General features: G+C 40.8%; 1 protein-coding gene across 2 annotated transcripts; it reads left to right on the forward strand.

Annotated features, from left to right (window-relative positions):
* The first annotated feature begins 639 nt into the window (after nt 1-639).
* Nucleotides 640-12,787, forward strand: LOC104477867 (SERTA domain-containing protein 2-like). Of its 2 annotated transcripts, none has more exons than XM_086749684.1 (3): nt 640-790; nt 3,694-3,822; nt 11,802-12,787. In XM_086749684.1, exons 2-3 carry the CDS (start codon nt 3,764-3,766, stop codon nt 12,655-12,657), a joined length of 915 nt encoding a protein of 304 aa, XP_086605810.1. In that variant the 5' UTR covers nt 640-790; nt 3,694-3,763; the 3' UTR covers nt 12,658-12,787. The 2 variants fall into 2 exon arrangements, with proteins under 2 accessions (XP_086605810.1, XP_086605809.1); XM_086749683.1 differs by having other exon boundaries at nt 774-790; nt 3,694-3,812.
* Nucleotides 12,788-17,125: the final 4,338 nt, after the last annotated feature.

Genomic DNA, 17,125 nt, shown 5'->3' on the forward strand with positions numbered 1-17,125 from the left:
TCCTCTCATTTAAATTTGGCAATTTCCGTCTCAGGCTGAGTTTAAACCAAAAAAAAAAAAAAAAAAAGGGTGGGGGAAGGAGGGGGTCAGGGCCGGTACCGCCGCCGGGGACCGTTTTCAGCTCCAAAGCGCGGCAGCAGCGCGGGCCCGAACCGGACGCGCCGCCCGCGGCCCCCCCGGCCCCAGGGCCCGGCGAAAGGGGGGGGGAGGGGTCGTGCCCCGCCCCGCCCGCGGGTGGTGGCGCCGCGTGCCGCCCCGTGCCTGCCTGCGCGCTCCGCTCCCCCACCCGCCGCGGTCAGCGCCACCCGCGCCGTGCGGGAGGGGCCGCCTCCCGGAGCGACGCGCTAGGGGACGGGGGACTCGGCGGCGCCCGTCTTTCGATTGGAGGAAGCCGGTGCGCGGCCCCGCCCGCCTTCTCTCTCGCAGCTTTCTCATTGGGCTATGCCGCAGAGCCAGTCGGAGCCCAACCCTTCCCGGCTCGCCGTCCAGTGAGAAAATGGTTGCTGGGCAGGTTGAAAGCGCCGTTGGCCAATGGGAAGGCGGCCAGCTGGCGGGTGCGGTGCACGCAGCTCCCCCCTCCCGTCTCCTCCCTGCCCGCCACCGCCGCTGTGGGTGCTGCGGGCGGAGGGAAGGGCGGAGCGGAGGCTGCCGGGGCCCGGCGGGGGTGGCGCTCGCCTCCGCCTCCTCCCGGTCGGAGTCCCAGCCCCGCCGAAGGCAGCCCGGCCGGCTGGCTAGGGAGGGCACGGCAGGCTGCGAAGGAACCGGAGGGGGGGGGTTCTTCTGCTCCCAGGTGAGGCGCCGGGGCAGGGTCGGCTCGGCTCGGGCCGGGCGGCGGCTGTGAGGGGAGGCGCCGTGGGGGGGGGCAGGGCAGCCCCCTACCCTCCGCGGGCGTGGGGCTGGCGAACCTGGGGCCAGGGAGACGGCAGGGCGCGGGGGGAGGGCGGTAACGGCTGGGGGCGGCGCGGGGGGGGTGAGGCGGGGGCAGTTGGAACCCCCTTGAAGGGGCAGGGGATCCTTCCCGTGGAGGGGGGGGGGGAGGGCACGGAGGCCCGGCGAGGGCACGGGGTGGCGGAGACAGGTGGGGAGGGATGGCGGGCGGGGGGAGCGCAGGCAACGGCCCTGGGGTGTTACGGCTGGGTCCGGGGTGGCGGGGGTGGGGGGAGCGCGGCCGGGGAGGCGACCAGGGAGCGGGGACTGCGGTCGAAGTTGTTCGCGCAGTTATAATTAGCCTGGCCGGGGTCTCTGGTAAGCGGGGGAGGAGGAAGGGGGAGGAGTGTAACTTTTCGCGGCTCGGGAAGCCCAAGGTTGTCTCCGGTTACCGCCGCGGGGGGAGGCGCGGGCGGGCCGCAGGAAGTACCGGGCGGACTCCTGCCGCAAAGGCCGAGGGGCGGCGGGAGGAGGCGGAGGCGGCGGCTTCCCCCGAGCCGCGGCTGCTGAATTCCGGCACTGGCGGCGTCGCCTCTCCGGAGTTCGGGCGCGGTGTTCGTTGCAGTTACGTTTGGAACAGCAGGTTTTGTCTAGCTCGGTGAACGCCTGTGTTAGCCTGGACTACACGTAGGTGGAGGAGCGTGAGCCTGGGCTCTTCTATGCGTGTCGTAAATTCATCTCCCTGGTAGATGCAGTTGGTAATTTCTGTCTTAGATAGGCCTGGGATTTTTCAAACTATGTTGGAACAGTTCATTTCCAAAAACATAGGTAGGAGCCGTGTTCAGTAGTTTTCTATTATTAGATTCAGCTAAGGTTCTTTAGTTCAGGCAGTTAACTACAATATGGAAAATACCATGTACATTAAAATTAATATTATAATCTCAAATTTCTAAAGTGACCCATAAACACATACTAGGAAACTGCAAAGGATTACAGGAAAAGAAAATGAAAGAAAAAAATAATCTGCTGTAGTTCATAGTGATTTACAGCTACTGTGTGTCTTCTGTAGTTTGGTTTCTTTTTTTAAGACATTGTCAAAAATAAACCTAGTAACCTTAACTCTGTACTTCTTCCTGACACTTATCGCAGTGTGAAATCGTATAAGGGAAAAAAAAAATCATAACCTCAGGAGTTAATTTTGCAGGAGTCTTTTAAAGTATATAATAATGGAATTAATTTTGATAACTTTTTGGACTTCAGTGCCTTCTAGCAAAAAGTTGGGCTTCTAAAATACAGTTAACAGTATTAATGTTTTATCAATGCTTTTAGCTTTTTTTTTAAACTAAGATACTGAAGTCTAAAACTTTTCAACGTTTTAGTATACTTGTTAGCTTCTTTAAGATTCTTTATTGCTAAAAAGACTTCACGTTCTAGAACATTTGTTTTTTTTATTTGTTGTGTAGGAAATGCATTGAATGTGTGCCTCCCCCTGTGACCTAACAAGTACACTTTAGAAAACCTCAGTAGTGACCTTCTGAAGTCCTGCTGTCTCAGAGCAAATAGGTTATGAATCTCCATTTGTCTCTGGGTTTATTATTTTATTTACCAGTAGCATGGATCTCCTTATGATAGGAAAGAAGTCACCTTCTAGAAGGAGGGAGGTACTAATGCATTTATTGCTGTGGGCTAGATTTGGTGTTGTCAGGTCACAGGCATTTTACTGCTGTTTTACTGCGTCTTTACAGTTCTGAGATTCAGTAAACAGACGAGCCCTTTGCCGGTATCAGGCTGTGAGTTCTATGTAGATGAACTGTATTTGTTTACTTGTCTGTGTGTCTAAATGTAAGACTGTGTAGTATTTTAAGATTTGTAAAATAACGTATGAACTCTTGATCATGAAGGACTGTATTATTTGGATAAGTACTGCTCCTTGCTCTTGCAATAAATTTGTGAAGTAATTGGTTTGCTGTAGTTGGAAGGCAGGTATCTCTGTGTGTATATATGTACATTGTACACACACAAACATGTTAAATACAATCCGGATGGTAGGCTGTGAGTCTCTATAAGGATTTCAGTCTTGCAATTAAAAAACTTCAATTCTTCAGGTAGAGTTGAGACCTCAAGAGCATGGATCATGTGGTTCCCTCTGCATCTCCTAGTCTAGTCCATAGCACACTGTCACTTCAGCCTTTTAACATTTCCCAAAATTTCCAGTGCCTTGATCTAATCCATTATTTAAACCATATGGTCTCTAGCCAAACTGCAGATGTTGTTTCATCAGGGTTTTCATGAAAATAGTGCCACACTGAATATTATATGCAATCATAAAACATCCTGCCAGCTATCTTCTCATATCGGTTTTGTGTATGCTTAAAATGAAGAAAGTTAGGGAATTTAATACAAATCTAACTCCTTTTGCAGCCTCTAAGCATTAGGGGGTAATTCTGCAATGTACTTATTTGCAGTTCTTCGGTGTTGTCTCTCTTGATAGATGACTTCTGAGGTGGTTAGAACTGTAGATCAGTGTTCAGTAACCTGAAGAAGTGTCAGTGCAAGTTCTTCTCCTGAAGCCTAGCATGCAGAGGATCAGTGTTCTATTCTGTAGCATTCATTTATCAAAGATAATTTCCACATTTTAGGTGTTCATAGGTGAAACTGTTAGGTCCTATCAGTTCAGTGTATTCATGAACTTCAGTCAGTTTAGTTGTTTTAATAGGATTTAGCACAAATCATTTAAAAAAATTGTATTGTGTGCATAATACTTCCAGTTTAAAAAAAAAAAATCTCATGGTAATAATCTGGTTTGGTATTGTTTTTCCCCTTAAGTCACATCATCCTACCTCGGTGGATGGCTTGGCCTCTTGAATAGTTCGAGACTCTTGGATGACCACACTTTATGCAAAATCTGGAATCTTCCTGCCTGAACTCCTTCCTGTTTTCTAAGGGTAACTACTTGTATATTTTTATGAAATCATATCTTACATGCATAGCACATGCTCTGATTATCAGCTGTAGATGTTATTTTTGTGGGCTAGAATGGTAAACAGAAAAATAATTTTTAAAAATGGTGTATATTATAAAGTGAAGTATTTTAGGCTTACTGAATAGTATAAGCTCTTTGCTCTGAATATTCTGAATTTACATTACTTGGATTTTTTCTTTATAACGAGGAAGTACTGTAATGTAACAAAGACTTTCATATTGTCACAAGATCGCCTTTCTTGGAAACTTGTTAAGTATCAAGTCATATACCCAGGTCCAGTGTTCAGCTGCTGAAATCAAGTGTTACAGTCTTGTGAAGAGAAGGCACCTTGGATACTGAAGAAAAGTTTTTGTGTGCTACTCTGTTAGAGAAGATTTAAAGTGATTTCTGATTTGGTTATTGAAAGTTACTTACCTAAGTATTCTGTACAGTGAGCTAGAGTAAGTGCGTGGTCCTCTATCAGGAATAAGAAAGTTGGGGGGAAGGGTGGGGGGGATTGACTGCTTTTACTGTAAATGATCTGATTTTTTTCTGTTAAAGTATGAGCATGCCAATTTGATATAGTTAATAAACTGTAACTTCTGTTATTAATGGATCTTTATTCAGATCACTGTAACCCTAGCATAGATGTCAGTGTTATGTAGGTGAATACATCCAGTATCTCTGTATTTGAAGTAATAGATACTGTAAAGAAAACAGATTGAGAACTGTTTAATTGATTAGAACAAGCTGTGAAGAGATACGTCACCACATTTGCAGTTCTAATGATCATTTGTCTCTTCAGTGAGATACTTTGGTGGAACCCTGGTGGTTTGGTTTTTCTTGTTTTAATTCCTTTATGCTCTCTTTTAATTATAGTTTAGTTTTACTATAGGAGTTTCTAGATTTAGTAACTCCTTATCGTGTGTTAGCTTTTGCTAACTACTATTGATCCTTAATTTAAATGATTCTGGGCCCTTCTTCTAAAAAAAAAAAAAAAAATCCACCCCAAATTCCTGAAAAAATCTGCTAACCACACACTTCATTAAAAATACAGACCTGTGAGCTTTATTTGTAAATGTGAAACTAAATACAAAAGTGTACAGAGAGAAAGGAAGCAGAAGAATGACAGTGAGTTTAGTTTGTTTTCTTTTAAGGATGGACATTTTTCCTCTAACACTGGTAATGCCTCAGCAGCTTTCTATATTTGCCTCTAGTGCTAGATATTGACTACTGAGAATATGGTTCATTTACTGTTGTAAATACCCCAGATCCACTTGTTTTAGCTTGTGGAACGTACACATCCTAACAGAGGAGCTTTTCCTCCAGAGTGAAATGTTGTGCTCTGAAACTTAGCTGTGGTAGTTTGTAAGGCAAAGCTCTTAACAGTGCTTTATGAAATAAAATGAGAGGAAGGAACTTCAGGAAGATATCCTTCAAGTGCAGGAATTTTCCAGATCAAATTGGACATAATATAAACAGATTGTGCGTGGGAGGGTTTCAAACTAACTTTTATATCAAGTTAAAACTTATTCCCAAGTGCTTTGTAAACATCACTTCAGCTGCTACATGTGAGTGTATGATGCGTATTTACTCTTTACTTCCACAAATAGTGAAGTGACGGTGAGAAGGTTTTGAATTCCAGACTAACTCTGTGCTAAACTCAATTTTCTCTTAATGAATACTGTTCAGCCTACTCTTATTTTCAAAATGCAGGAAAGGATGTTAGATGCATCCATAGGTGTTGGATTTTTTTCCTCTGTGGTTTTAGGGTTTGGTTTGGGGGTTGGGGAGGGTGTTTGGTTGGGGTTTCTTTTAGGTCTGAACAGTAACATATCTTAGTTCTGTGTTCCATTCGCTTTAGTAGTAACAGACTTGGGTATATTTCACATGAGGATTTGGTGAGCAAAACGTTGACATTAATTCTCCCTTCTTTGAGCAGCTATTTTCTGGTCACATCTAACTCCTGTAAAGAAGTTGTTACATAGGAGTTTAGGTATGGGAGTAAGCTGGTAGGACTGCACTCCTCCCTGTACGCGCACTTCTAGCCACTTGCGCCTTCTCCAACGGTTACTCATCTTGGCTAAACTGGGGCAGGGCCGGAGGAGGGAGAGGGGGAGGCAATAAATAAATTTTTGTTTATTTTAAAGTGTCATCAGTTCCAAATTACTTTTTACTTTGGTGTTTTCTAAGGTGTTCAATCCTCCTTCCCTCACCTTCCTCTTAATTTTTGCTAACAGCCAAGATGTGATGTTATGGGGATCTCCATCACTTGCTGAGGACACCAGATCAGATACTCTGTTCTGTGTAGTCTGACAGCTTACTGTGTTACGTAAGTCATATTTAGGTGATCAGTGTTAAGTCCAGATGGGAGGAAAGGATTTATACTGTCTGTTAACTGTACCTTCAGCCTTACCTTTTTCTTGTGCAGCTGCTTATACATGGAATAGCACCAGTAAAGAGCCAGCACACCACTTAATTAAAACTATTAATTGTGTTGCCTAATCTAAAATGTATTTTGGGTAGGGGAAAGATTCTAATTAAAAATAGTATGCAGCATACATCAAATAATTCTGAGAAATAACCGTAACTGTAGGGATGCTTGTGGTCCTTTGCACTTCCTGTAGATAGATTTGTGCTTGTGAAACATCTGTCCACGGAAGAGAGGGGAGAGCAGAAAATCAGGTTATCGGTCTGCTCCAGTCGGTCATTAACAGAAGTTTACAGTCCAAAGAGACTTCTGTCTGTTTTTACTCTTGCATGCTTTCTACAATTACGAGCCAAAGAAGACTTTGAAAGGGAATTACCCAAATTACAATAGCAAGGAGTCTCTAATTTTTATTTTAATGCTTAAGTTGTGTTACTGAAAACCAGACAGCCAGCTTTCACTCATGAGGTGCGTACACCTGTGCAAATCCAATGTTTCTGTCCTGCGAGAAAAAGTAATTTATCAGTCTTGAGACAGCTGCGAAATGCAAAACTGTGACTGTGTGAAAAGGATGAAGCAAGCGTGAATTTAGTAATATGCTGAAAAGAAAAGCCAGAAGGGACAACTATCAGTTAAATGGTTTTGACCTGTATAGTGCAGGCCAAGCCCTTTATGGATGATCTTGCTATTTAAATATATTCTTTAATGGTAAATGAGTAACTCTTGTGTAGTGCTTGTTTTGTGCATGAAAAGTTCATGTTCAGACAATACTAACAGTGGCAGTTGTGTTTTATACACTAATGTTTTTTTGAAGCTTTTTCTCTACTGAAAAACAAAGCTCTGTGTGTGGTTCTGAGTTCTAAACATTGCTTAACTTGCTCTTAAAACCTTTTTTGGAAAGTGAGGAAGAGGAAATTACGAAGTAGTTTGCCCAGATAGAAGTAATTGAGGGTTTTCACATGCTGCCTCTTCTTTGTGGCTGTTTCCAGCTGTACTTCCTAACCATGTGTCGGTGGCAGCTGCACTGCACTATCAGACCCTGTGACAGATGGAGCTGTGTTTTTCCTCTGAAACGGTGGCACGAGTCTTGTGTTGTCCACAGCACATTGCAATGTGAAATTTTCTTGGTAGCCTGGAATGTTTCTTCTGAGTAGCTGCATGCTCTGACCAGGCCTGTCTGTGCAGATTTGCCAGCCAGGGAGGTGCCTCTTCCCTCCCAAGTTTTTTTTCAAACTCTGGTACGGTGTAGGGTTACAGTGCATGGATGCTTCTTCCCATCTTAGCAGGGAGGAGTTTCTGTGAAATGTCCCCCGTAGAACTGGAGGAACGTGCTGTCAGGGGCAGAATTTCGATGTACAGACTCCTTTGCAGTTTAGTAACATGGATGGAGAGTTTGGCACAAAGTTCACTTTCCTTCCTTTTCTCTATATCTGCAAAATAATTTTAATTAGAAAAGCATTCTGTGATAAATGGCCTGTGGATCACTTTGCATTACTGTAATGAGAGAAGATGAGAAAATGCCAGAAAAAATATTGAGATGTGATGTTCCTCGTTGTTCTTGATTTTTTTGTGTTACAAAAGATTCTAAAATAGGGCATCTGAACTTAAAAAAAAAAAAAATCAATTGCTGAACTTTAAGAAAAAGTTCAAGAGAAGGATGACTTACAGCTTGCCTCTTTTATTATTGAACAGCTCTGTATAGACCTCACAGTTGGTATAAACTTTGTTTTTTGTTTAGTTTATTTACTTACAAATTACAGAGTTACCAGATTGGCATGTTCCAAAATCCTTACTTGATCAAATTTTTTGAGATCTGATTTCCTGGATTTAGGATGGAGTAAAGATAGTGTAGTTTCTAAGCACTCTGTGTTTTAGTGTGACCAACTTGTGCTTGTGTGAACTGACAACTGGGCAGCAGTCAGTAGTACAGGATTGTCTGGGCATGGTAGCGTGGTTTTCTTTGTGTGGAATTCTGTTTGTTTTTGTAAGTACCGAAAACTGAAGTGGGGAGGGAGCACTGCATAATTAAATAATGTGGTCAACATTTTATGTTGTGAAGTAATGCTATCAAAAGAGAGCATTTGACTGGTTTGTGAATGTGGGGGTTGGGATGTGTGCATTAATAAGCAGTGATACAAAAGGACAAGTTACTTAGAAAATAGAGTAGTTTGTTAAGGATATGACCCTGTCAGAAATTCTTATGCTAGAAAGTAAAGCAAAAGGCCTGATAAAATGTAGATTAGTTGGTAACAAAGGGGCTTTGTATCTTTTGTAGGTCAGCAGCTGAGTGTGTTTGACAAGAACTGAAATTTAATGTCTCCTGTAGCAACCATGACACTAGTCATTTTTAAATCCACTGTACCAGTGGTACTCTGGTTTTCATTAGCCTTTTCCAAATTTTTATGTAACCTCTGAAGTCATCTGGCTTCTGGAGGGAGACTTACAGATCCTTGCAATTAGGCAAAAATCATACTAAACGGGCAGAATATCTAAACCATAAGATAGGAATGTATTTCTGTATTTTAAAAAAATAATCTTTGACATCTAGGGAGTGGGGAGTCTGTTAAGTAAAAACATTTGAAGTTGGAGCAAATAATGTTTCTTGCACTTTGTTTTTTATAGTTCAGAGTGCTGTCATGCTCAAGCTTTGTTGCATACTTCTAGAATGCTCTGGGACAAATTTTATGAAAGAACTTTGAGGAATGAGAAGGGTGTCTGCATATATGAGCATGAAATATTTAGTCTAATTAGACTTGTATGAATTTAAAAGTTAAACATTTCATTACGTTGTTTTTGTGAAATTATATATCCTCACATGATAGTTTGGTCTTCATGCTTGCTTACAGAGTTTAAATACTAGCACATCTTTGAGTTGTTAGAAATTAACATTATTTATGTAAAGCAAATAGTTAAGTCCTAGTATTTCCTGTGTGTCTAACAAAGTGTGAAGATATATTTTAAAAAATATTAAAAGCTGTAAATCATCAAAACCTAGCATTCTGAATCTATAAAACGTCAGAACTGCTGATCCCTCTATGGTCTTAATTTTGTTCCCTTCTGAGTGTTAATTTTGGTCTGCTTTAATTAGTTAGTGGAGAGGGGGAAACAAAAAAAAGGAGAGAAAAAAAAACCAAAACAACAAACTAGTGTGCAGTGTCTGGGAAGGATGGTGCTTAGTGAATAAATAGCCATTTTGATGTATATTTTTATTCTTTATAGTAATGATATGAGGTAATGCCTTAGGTATTAGACAATGTTTAAGTGCCACTTAAAATGGAGAGTTAATTTTATTATGAGTTTACTCTGATGTGCAGACACTAATTGTATGTGTGCTACGTTATGAGTTGGTATATTTAGCAACAGTTTTACTGTGAAGTCCTATATAATCATACTTTTCTGTAGGTTGTGTCTAAAATTATCAGTTACTGACAGTGTTGTTGATGGTTTGGCTGAGGATACCTGACATACACACACGCACGCTGACCCCTCCCCATATACTTTATATTATTATATTTGGTGCTTGAACTTTGTATACAGATTTTTTTCCTGATTTTTTTTTTTGTAATTGAGTGCTCAGGACTATCTGGTTCTGTTTGCTCTAAATGGGGGTGCTGGAATGGGGGAGCGATAGATAAGTGTGGTAAGATCACCTAGGTGAATAGGCATGCCGCATCCAGCCACTTTATGGCTTTTTTAAAAGAGATTCAGCTGGTGCTGACAGTTTAGCAGAAAACTTTGGAGTTACAAAATTACAGCACTGGTAAAATTACAATTAATTAAAGTTTGTTGTTGGTTTAATAGTGAATGTGTTAGTAAACTAACTGTAGGCCAAAGTACTACCTGTTATGTAAAAATGCATTCTTGTGACAAATTTTAAATTCATCCAGGTATGTCTTTAAAAAAAAAAGTGGATATGATCAAGAAGTCTTACACCTCAGCTCCTCTAGGAACTGTCTGTTTTTTCCTGTGTGTCTTGCTGAGAACTGCTTGCTTACTTTCTGTTCCTCCAGAGGAGCAGAGTTCTCCAACAGCCTTCTCTAGGCAGATGGATGTAGCCATGGAGCCCTGCAGTGCTTCCTGCAAATCTGGAGAAATCCCAAAAGTAAAAGAGGCTTTATCCTGCTGCCATCTCCTTGTCCCCAAAAGTCTAGCAACAGGCTAGCAGCTGGCAGCTGCAGCAATCAGCTGAGCTATTGCTGGCAGTATCCAGTGCTCACATGAAAAGGGAGTTGGGAGGCCCCTCTGCAGCATGCAGGGTCTCGATCGTTGTGTGTGAAGGATCTGCTCTTAATCTGCCACTGGGCATCTAATTTATGGTTGCTTAATTTTTTTTTAATTGTTTGGGGCTGAGGTGTATGTATTCCATATATTCCATGGACACATCAAGATGTGGGTGATCAAGATTTTATCCGTGTTTCCTGTGCATGGTATACTCCTTTCTGTGTTTAAACAAGTGATTGCGTAGTGCTTGTTGTCTCTAATAAAACAGTTCGTATTTTGAATGGTAATTGTGAACTATCCAAGCATGTATTTTGTTTGGATCACGTGTATTGTAGGTGCACATGCATTTTTTTTCCTACTACAGTGTTCTAGACCTACCATATTTCAACGCAAAACCACACAAAGCACACTGACAGCAACTAAATCCTATTTCTTTTAGTTATTTACCAAAATCAGTCACTTTTAAAGTGCCATTTAATAGCTTCCTCCTGGATGTCCGTCGTGTTAAATCAGTAGCAGGTTGTGAACCAGCAGCCGTGAGCAGTGATCATCATTCTGTGAGCTCTGTGGCCCAGCCAGATTTCCTCCCACCGTTCAGCTAAACTACCAAGCTGTGGCATGGATGTGAGGATCGCATGGGAGGCCCTGTTGTTGGTCTAGCTGGGTGGTTCAACTGTAGTAAAACAACTTTGTCACCAGAGAAGAGGGAGAGAAATTAGTTCTATAGAGGGTTCTCAGAGACACTGAGCAAGATGTGAAGAATACTTTTAATGAGATAAAAATCAGTGTTGAAACTAGCTTTAAAATCTTACTGTACCTAGTAATGAATGTTAAAACAAAAATGTTGAAATATTTTGTATAGCTATTATAATCCTTATAATAAGCATCTATTTTATTTCATTTGGACATTTAGATATTTCTCATTAATGAATTTTTCTATTCTATATAATTTAAATGTGTAAGAGGCTAAAAAGCTCACCTATTAAAGTTCTTAAATGATTCATATTCTCATAGTAGAGTTAAAAGTAAAACTTAAAACCAAATCTCAGAGGTATATCACTTTTAAAAAACAATTACTATGTTTTTTGTGTTTTCTGTTTAAAAACAAAATAAGATAAAACAATAGAGCTAGAAAGTGTATCTTATCAATGAAAGCAATATCTTGGGTAGGATTTCATTCTGTTCTTCAGTGTTCTATGGCATTAGGGTCTTAAGTTAACCAGTACCTTGTATGCTACAGACTGTTTAAAAGTGTCTGTTGAGATCTTGCAGAAGCAGCGATAGTCTTGCCCAAGAAATTTATTCATAATTTCTCTCTTTCAGGTTCATGTTGGGGAGAGGTCTAAAACGCAAGCTGAGTGACTATGAGGAGAACATGGCTGGTCTCTCGAGTGCCTTTGATTCCAGTCGAAATCTGCCATATCCACTTAGGAGGCAGTTGGTGCTCAACATGTGCCTCACCAAGTTACAGACGTACAAAATGCTGGTGGAACCGAACTTGCACCGTTCTGTCCTCATAGCCAACACAGTACGGCAAATCCAAGAGGAAATGAGGCAAGAGAGTAATCAGCAGCCTATTAATGTCTGCCCTGGCATTACTCCTAGTTCTCACAGCTACACAGGGATGGAGTCATCTGGGATTTCTCTTCAGTTGCCTTCAGGTATTAGTCAGCAAGAGTCCAGCTGTTGCGACTTGCGGTCTGTAGAAGACCCAATTGAAAATAGCCTGCTGATAGTTTCAGATGATGATATGTCGTCTGCTATTTCATCTATTCTGAAGGATTTAGACTTTGTAGAAGATATAAGCCCGCCTACTTGTCTGGTTCCTACTGGAGATGACCAGCCAAAGTTTCCAGAAAATACCAGTCTAAAACTAGAAGATGATAGACAGGATTTGAAGGGAGCTGAATGTGTGTTTGGTTCCTTTGAGATTTCAAATTCAACCAGTTACTTGAAGGATTTGGCGATAGACGACATTTTTGAAGACATCGACACTTCAATGTATGATTCAGACTTTTGCTGCCCTCCACTAATGCCACCCAGACCACCATCTCTTGCTACAGAAGAACCATTGAAAACCTTTCCATCTTGTAATTCTTCTTCAGCAAGCAACATTCAGATATGTAGAACAGATCTGAGTGAGCTGGACCACATCATGGAAATTCTTGTTGGATCTTGATACTTGTTTTACCCAAAGATACTTTTTAACTGCCACTTTCATTTGGTTTCAGGATAAAAGCCACTGGAAAAGTTGTAAAGAATTCTTTAAAACACAAACGAAAAATAATTTGTCCGTAGTGGGATTTTTTTCTAAATAATTCCAAAACTTACAAACCAAAAAAGTGGCAGATTTTTAAAAATAAATATTTATTTATCAGAACTGTGCAATCATCTTTTTCCTTCCAGGGTATATGTGGAACTATGGGCACATACCCTTATCACCCTTCATGCCTCTTTCAATAAACTTTTTTATGTGCAATTTTTAATTTGTCAGAAGAATTTACATGCAAAACAAATTTCATATAAGATGATCTTTTACAAAGCCTCCACTTTATTTTTAATATCAGAGTCTATGCCAAGTTGGCATACATCAAGTTGCATAGTTGGATTGCATGGATTGCAGATGCATTACTAGAGATGGGTATATTTTAAAAATGAGACACACTTTGCTTTCTTTTCGTCTGAAAAGCAGATCAAGACACTTGTCAACAAAGTCTCTTGCATTTTCTAAAGCATTCAGAACTATTTATTTTTGTAAATTTTATAGTCTTTCTACATTTTACTACGTTATTTCATCATAGTTCAAATATAATGGACTTCTAGTTGGATGTGTTTAGCACTACCTCTGAGCTGAAATGCTTTAACTCTTTCCAGTGCTTCGTCTAAGACTGCAGATCTTTTTTTTTCTGGGGGAAAGTACTTCTAACTCATTAAGCTGATCTTTTGACAGTGACCTAGCTGATTTGTGAAATCAAGGGTATTCAATGTTTAAAAACTTTTAAGTATTTACAAATGTAATTTATATGTAGATTGTGCAATTTAACATTTTTCTGTCAGTATTATGTGCTTAGATTTTGAATAATCTTGGCATTCTTTAAATTAAAACTTACTATGTACAGGTAGCTTTTTAATCTGTTTTGGAAAACACTGTCCTTCAACCCTGCTTTCACTACAAAGTTTAAGATTATTTTTATGTGCAATATTATTTAAAAAGATACACACTTGTATACCTGGCATTGTAGAAAGAAATGCTTCAAACTTAAAACTTCTAGCACCTTGGGAGGATACTCGAGAGTCAACATTTCTGTATCCTTTAAGAAAGGAAGTTGAGAACACTTCTTACCATGCCAGTGACTGAATACTCCTGAAATACTCATTGATATGTGGTGAGTCAGTGCTGATGACTAAGAACTGTCCTGCAGCTGCGTCCGGGAGAGCTCAGGGGTCTGACTGCTCGGATGCAGCGCCGGGGCGGGGGCCTGCCTGGGCCTTGGAAGCATGGCGGTGGCTGCTGGTGCTGCAGACTGTACTGGGGAAGGAGGGGTGCGTGTGTGTGGCGGGTGTGTGTATAAGTAAATATAAGTGCACTCATTAACTGAAGATGAGATTTGCAGTGAGAACTATTTTTCCATGAGACAGTTTGGATACTGTGTTTCAGCTTGAACTGAGGTCTGTATTGATCCTTGCTACCATCTTCTGAACTACACACTTGCACATTAGTTTTTCTTTTTTAAAAATTTTTTAATTGTAAAACTCTTACTTTTTTTCCTGAAAGCTGCAGCACCTGTCTTGTAAGAAAAATTGCAGTTGTAAAAGCTTTGCTTTGATTTGTTGGGGTTTTGGGTTTGTTTTTTTTTGTTGTTGTTGTTGTTCTGCTGAGACTTTTCATGAATGAGGCATCAGCAGAGGAAAAAACTGTTGCCTGTGTGTTGCATCTCACAGAAGTTGAAATCCTGGCCCTCTTGATGGGGCCAGGGTATCACCTACTGTTTCTAGTCTTAACTGATGCTGTGGCACGCCTACCTTGTGCAGAGATCTCCATTTTTTTTTTACTGTGACTATGTGGTTAACAGTTAGCTGCCGATACAATTTGGTATCCCAAACCAATGGAGAACCAGTTCAGGTCACGTCCTCGCAGCCATCTGGGTTGTTCAGCAACCGAAGGGTATAAATGTATTTATATGCATCTAATGTATTGATTCTAATATAAAACTTCTGATCTAAAGTATTTTGAATTGCTGGATAAAGGGATTTGTTTGAAGAGTGTATAAATAGTTCTTGAAGAGGTACAGCTTCGGAATGTACACAGATTGTGCATTGTGTATAGACTACTCTGGCTTTTCCTCAGCCTCTACTTTTGTATTAAAAATATGACTGAATAAATCCTTGAAATATTAAGGGCCTTCTGCACTGTGATGAAGCAGAGTTGTGGTTAAAATTGTCTTTAAATTCAGTGATGAAAAATAAAATAAAAGACTGCATCTAATTTCTTTTTGCATTTGAAAATATGGAATGTTACTATGCAGTAAAGATATTTTGGTATGAAAATTGTATCATGTAGTAAATAGTGGACACTTAATAAATCCACTTACTCACCTTGCAGCCTGTACAGAAACATAAGAGAAGACAACTTGCTTTTCATCATTTACATGCTGAAGTTTTCTGTATACTTCAGAAATAGATTAAATCGTTGGTAGATATTTTATCAACAATTCAAAATGCAATTTTTGTTCAAGTGCTTGCTACAAAGCCCTGTTTCTAATTGGTTGCTTGCATCACAGTGCCAGGACCCTAAGCTGGTATGTAATGCAGTTCGGTTATGTATGGAATTATGTGCAAAGGGAAGTATAATTTTGAAATATGCACAAACTAATTTTAAAATCCTTCCATGTAAAATGAAGTTAGAGGCTAGTTGTGGTGGACCTATTTATTGTATGTTTGGAAATAAAAGCCACAGTTTTGCAGTTTAACCGTTTATATTTTTGAGCCTTCAGTATTTGACTGTTCTAAAAACAAACAAAAAAAACCCCTGGTACCTTGCCACCCTTCATTTGTTTTTTTTTACTTTACATTTTCCCTAGGTGATTGCTTTTATACCTCTTTTTTTTTATTATTATTTTTTTTTTTTCCCCCCCTTTCTTTCTCCTCGGAAATACTAAATACCATACACAGCTTGGCCTCCCCTAATGTGTCCTGTCCCCACAGACCAAGGGATGCCCCCCAGAGTATTTTTTCCAGCTGGTGGGTGGGGGATTCCTGTTGTGACATGTTTTTAGTACCGAGCTGTCCTCTGTTTTTTGTCCCAACTGCCCTATGTCATCTGCCCAGCTCATGTAGATCTTAGTGTTGCTTCAGGGGCTGCCACGCTTGAAAGCAAGCGGCAGATAAAAGTTTCCTTGATCTGTGTGCTATTGACGCTTCAGACTTGTCTGCTTGTCAGCCAGGGACAAAAATACTGGCACTCAGTGCTAGTGGAAGGTTGTTTGCTAGTCTGTGTCTAATACAAGTTACACCAGTGAGTTCGGGCTTAAAGGTTTCCATCCTCTTCCAGTTGTGGACCTCTAAAATCAAATTCTGACTCTTTTGCAATGAACTTCATTTTATTGATAAGCCTGCTACTTACAAAGCAGGAGTTCTTCCAGCCTTTTTTCCTGGAGCCTGCTGACTGCTGTGTGAAAAGCATACATCTGGAAGTACCTTTTTCACAGAAATCTGGTTTTGGCTGCGGGGTGGCTGCCATCGTGATGCAGCCCTGTCACTGCATTACTGAGCAGGGCACTGCGGTACAGACCGGCTGTTGTACCGATGGGTCTTGGTGTTCGGCAGTAGAAAATGCTGCAATTTAGTCTTTAAGTCTTGCTTCTGGGTCATGTTGAGACTCTTTAAAAGCAGTGTAGGGTTTCATACACTTTCACTAGTTTCAGCCACACTGAAAGATCTGAACTGAAATGTATGCTGACCATGCAATGCTGGTTTAAAACTGACCTAGCTGAGGAGGTGCAGGTATGCTCAGAGTGATCTGTCGAGTTCTGTATTCTGTACACCGGAAATGGGACTTAAAAAAACCTAACTTTCCAGCTCAAGCAAGAGTAAAATACACAAAAGAAAACCTATCCATTAGTTCTGTGAGGAAAATTAGTTATAACTAGTTGCAAAACTAATTTTGAGCTATTAAAAACTATATTAGAAGTGAAGAGTTAAGCTATTAAGATGCAGAAGTGTCCATAAAAATATGTATTATTACAGCAGATGTTCAGGGAAGCTGGAAGTTTTTTGGCATTTAAGTATTTGCCCAGCAATCACAGGCATCTTGCCTTGATTGAAAAAAAAGAAAAAAAATGTTGCAACTTCATTCCATATGTTTTTCTCTCATTAGGACCTGTTTATGCCAGCAGAGCGCTGTGCCAGGCTGGCTGTGTGTTGGCACCCAGGCTGTGCTGTGGGATGGCAATTCCTGAGGCTCTCATCTGTATTTCAGTAGAATAAATGGAGAATTTCTGTTAGATGTAACCGAAGCAAGCCCGTTCCATCTGCTGGCTGGGTTATTTGGTTTTGTTTTCTCTGAATCCTCCAGAGTGGATTGGGCAAGTGAAACTCGGTTTCATAGTGAAGTTTGGGGTTTAACAATTAATAGGAATGCAGCTTAT

The sequence above is a fragment of the Chlamydotis macqueenii genome, chromosome 5 (assembly GCF_036417535.1).
Source record: "Chlamydotis macqueenii isolate bChlMac1 chromosome 5, bChlMac1.mat, whole genome shotgun sequence".
Taxonomy (NCBI): domain Eukaryota; kingdom Metazoa; phylum Chordata; class Aves; order Otidiformes; family Otididae; genus Chlamydotis; species Chlamydotis macqueenii.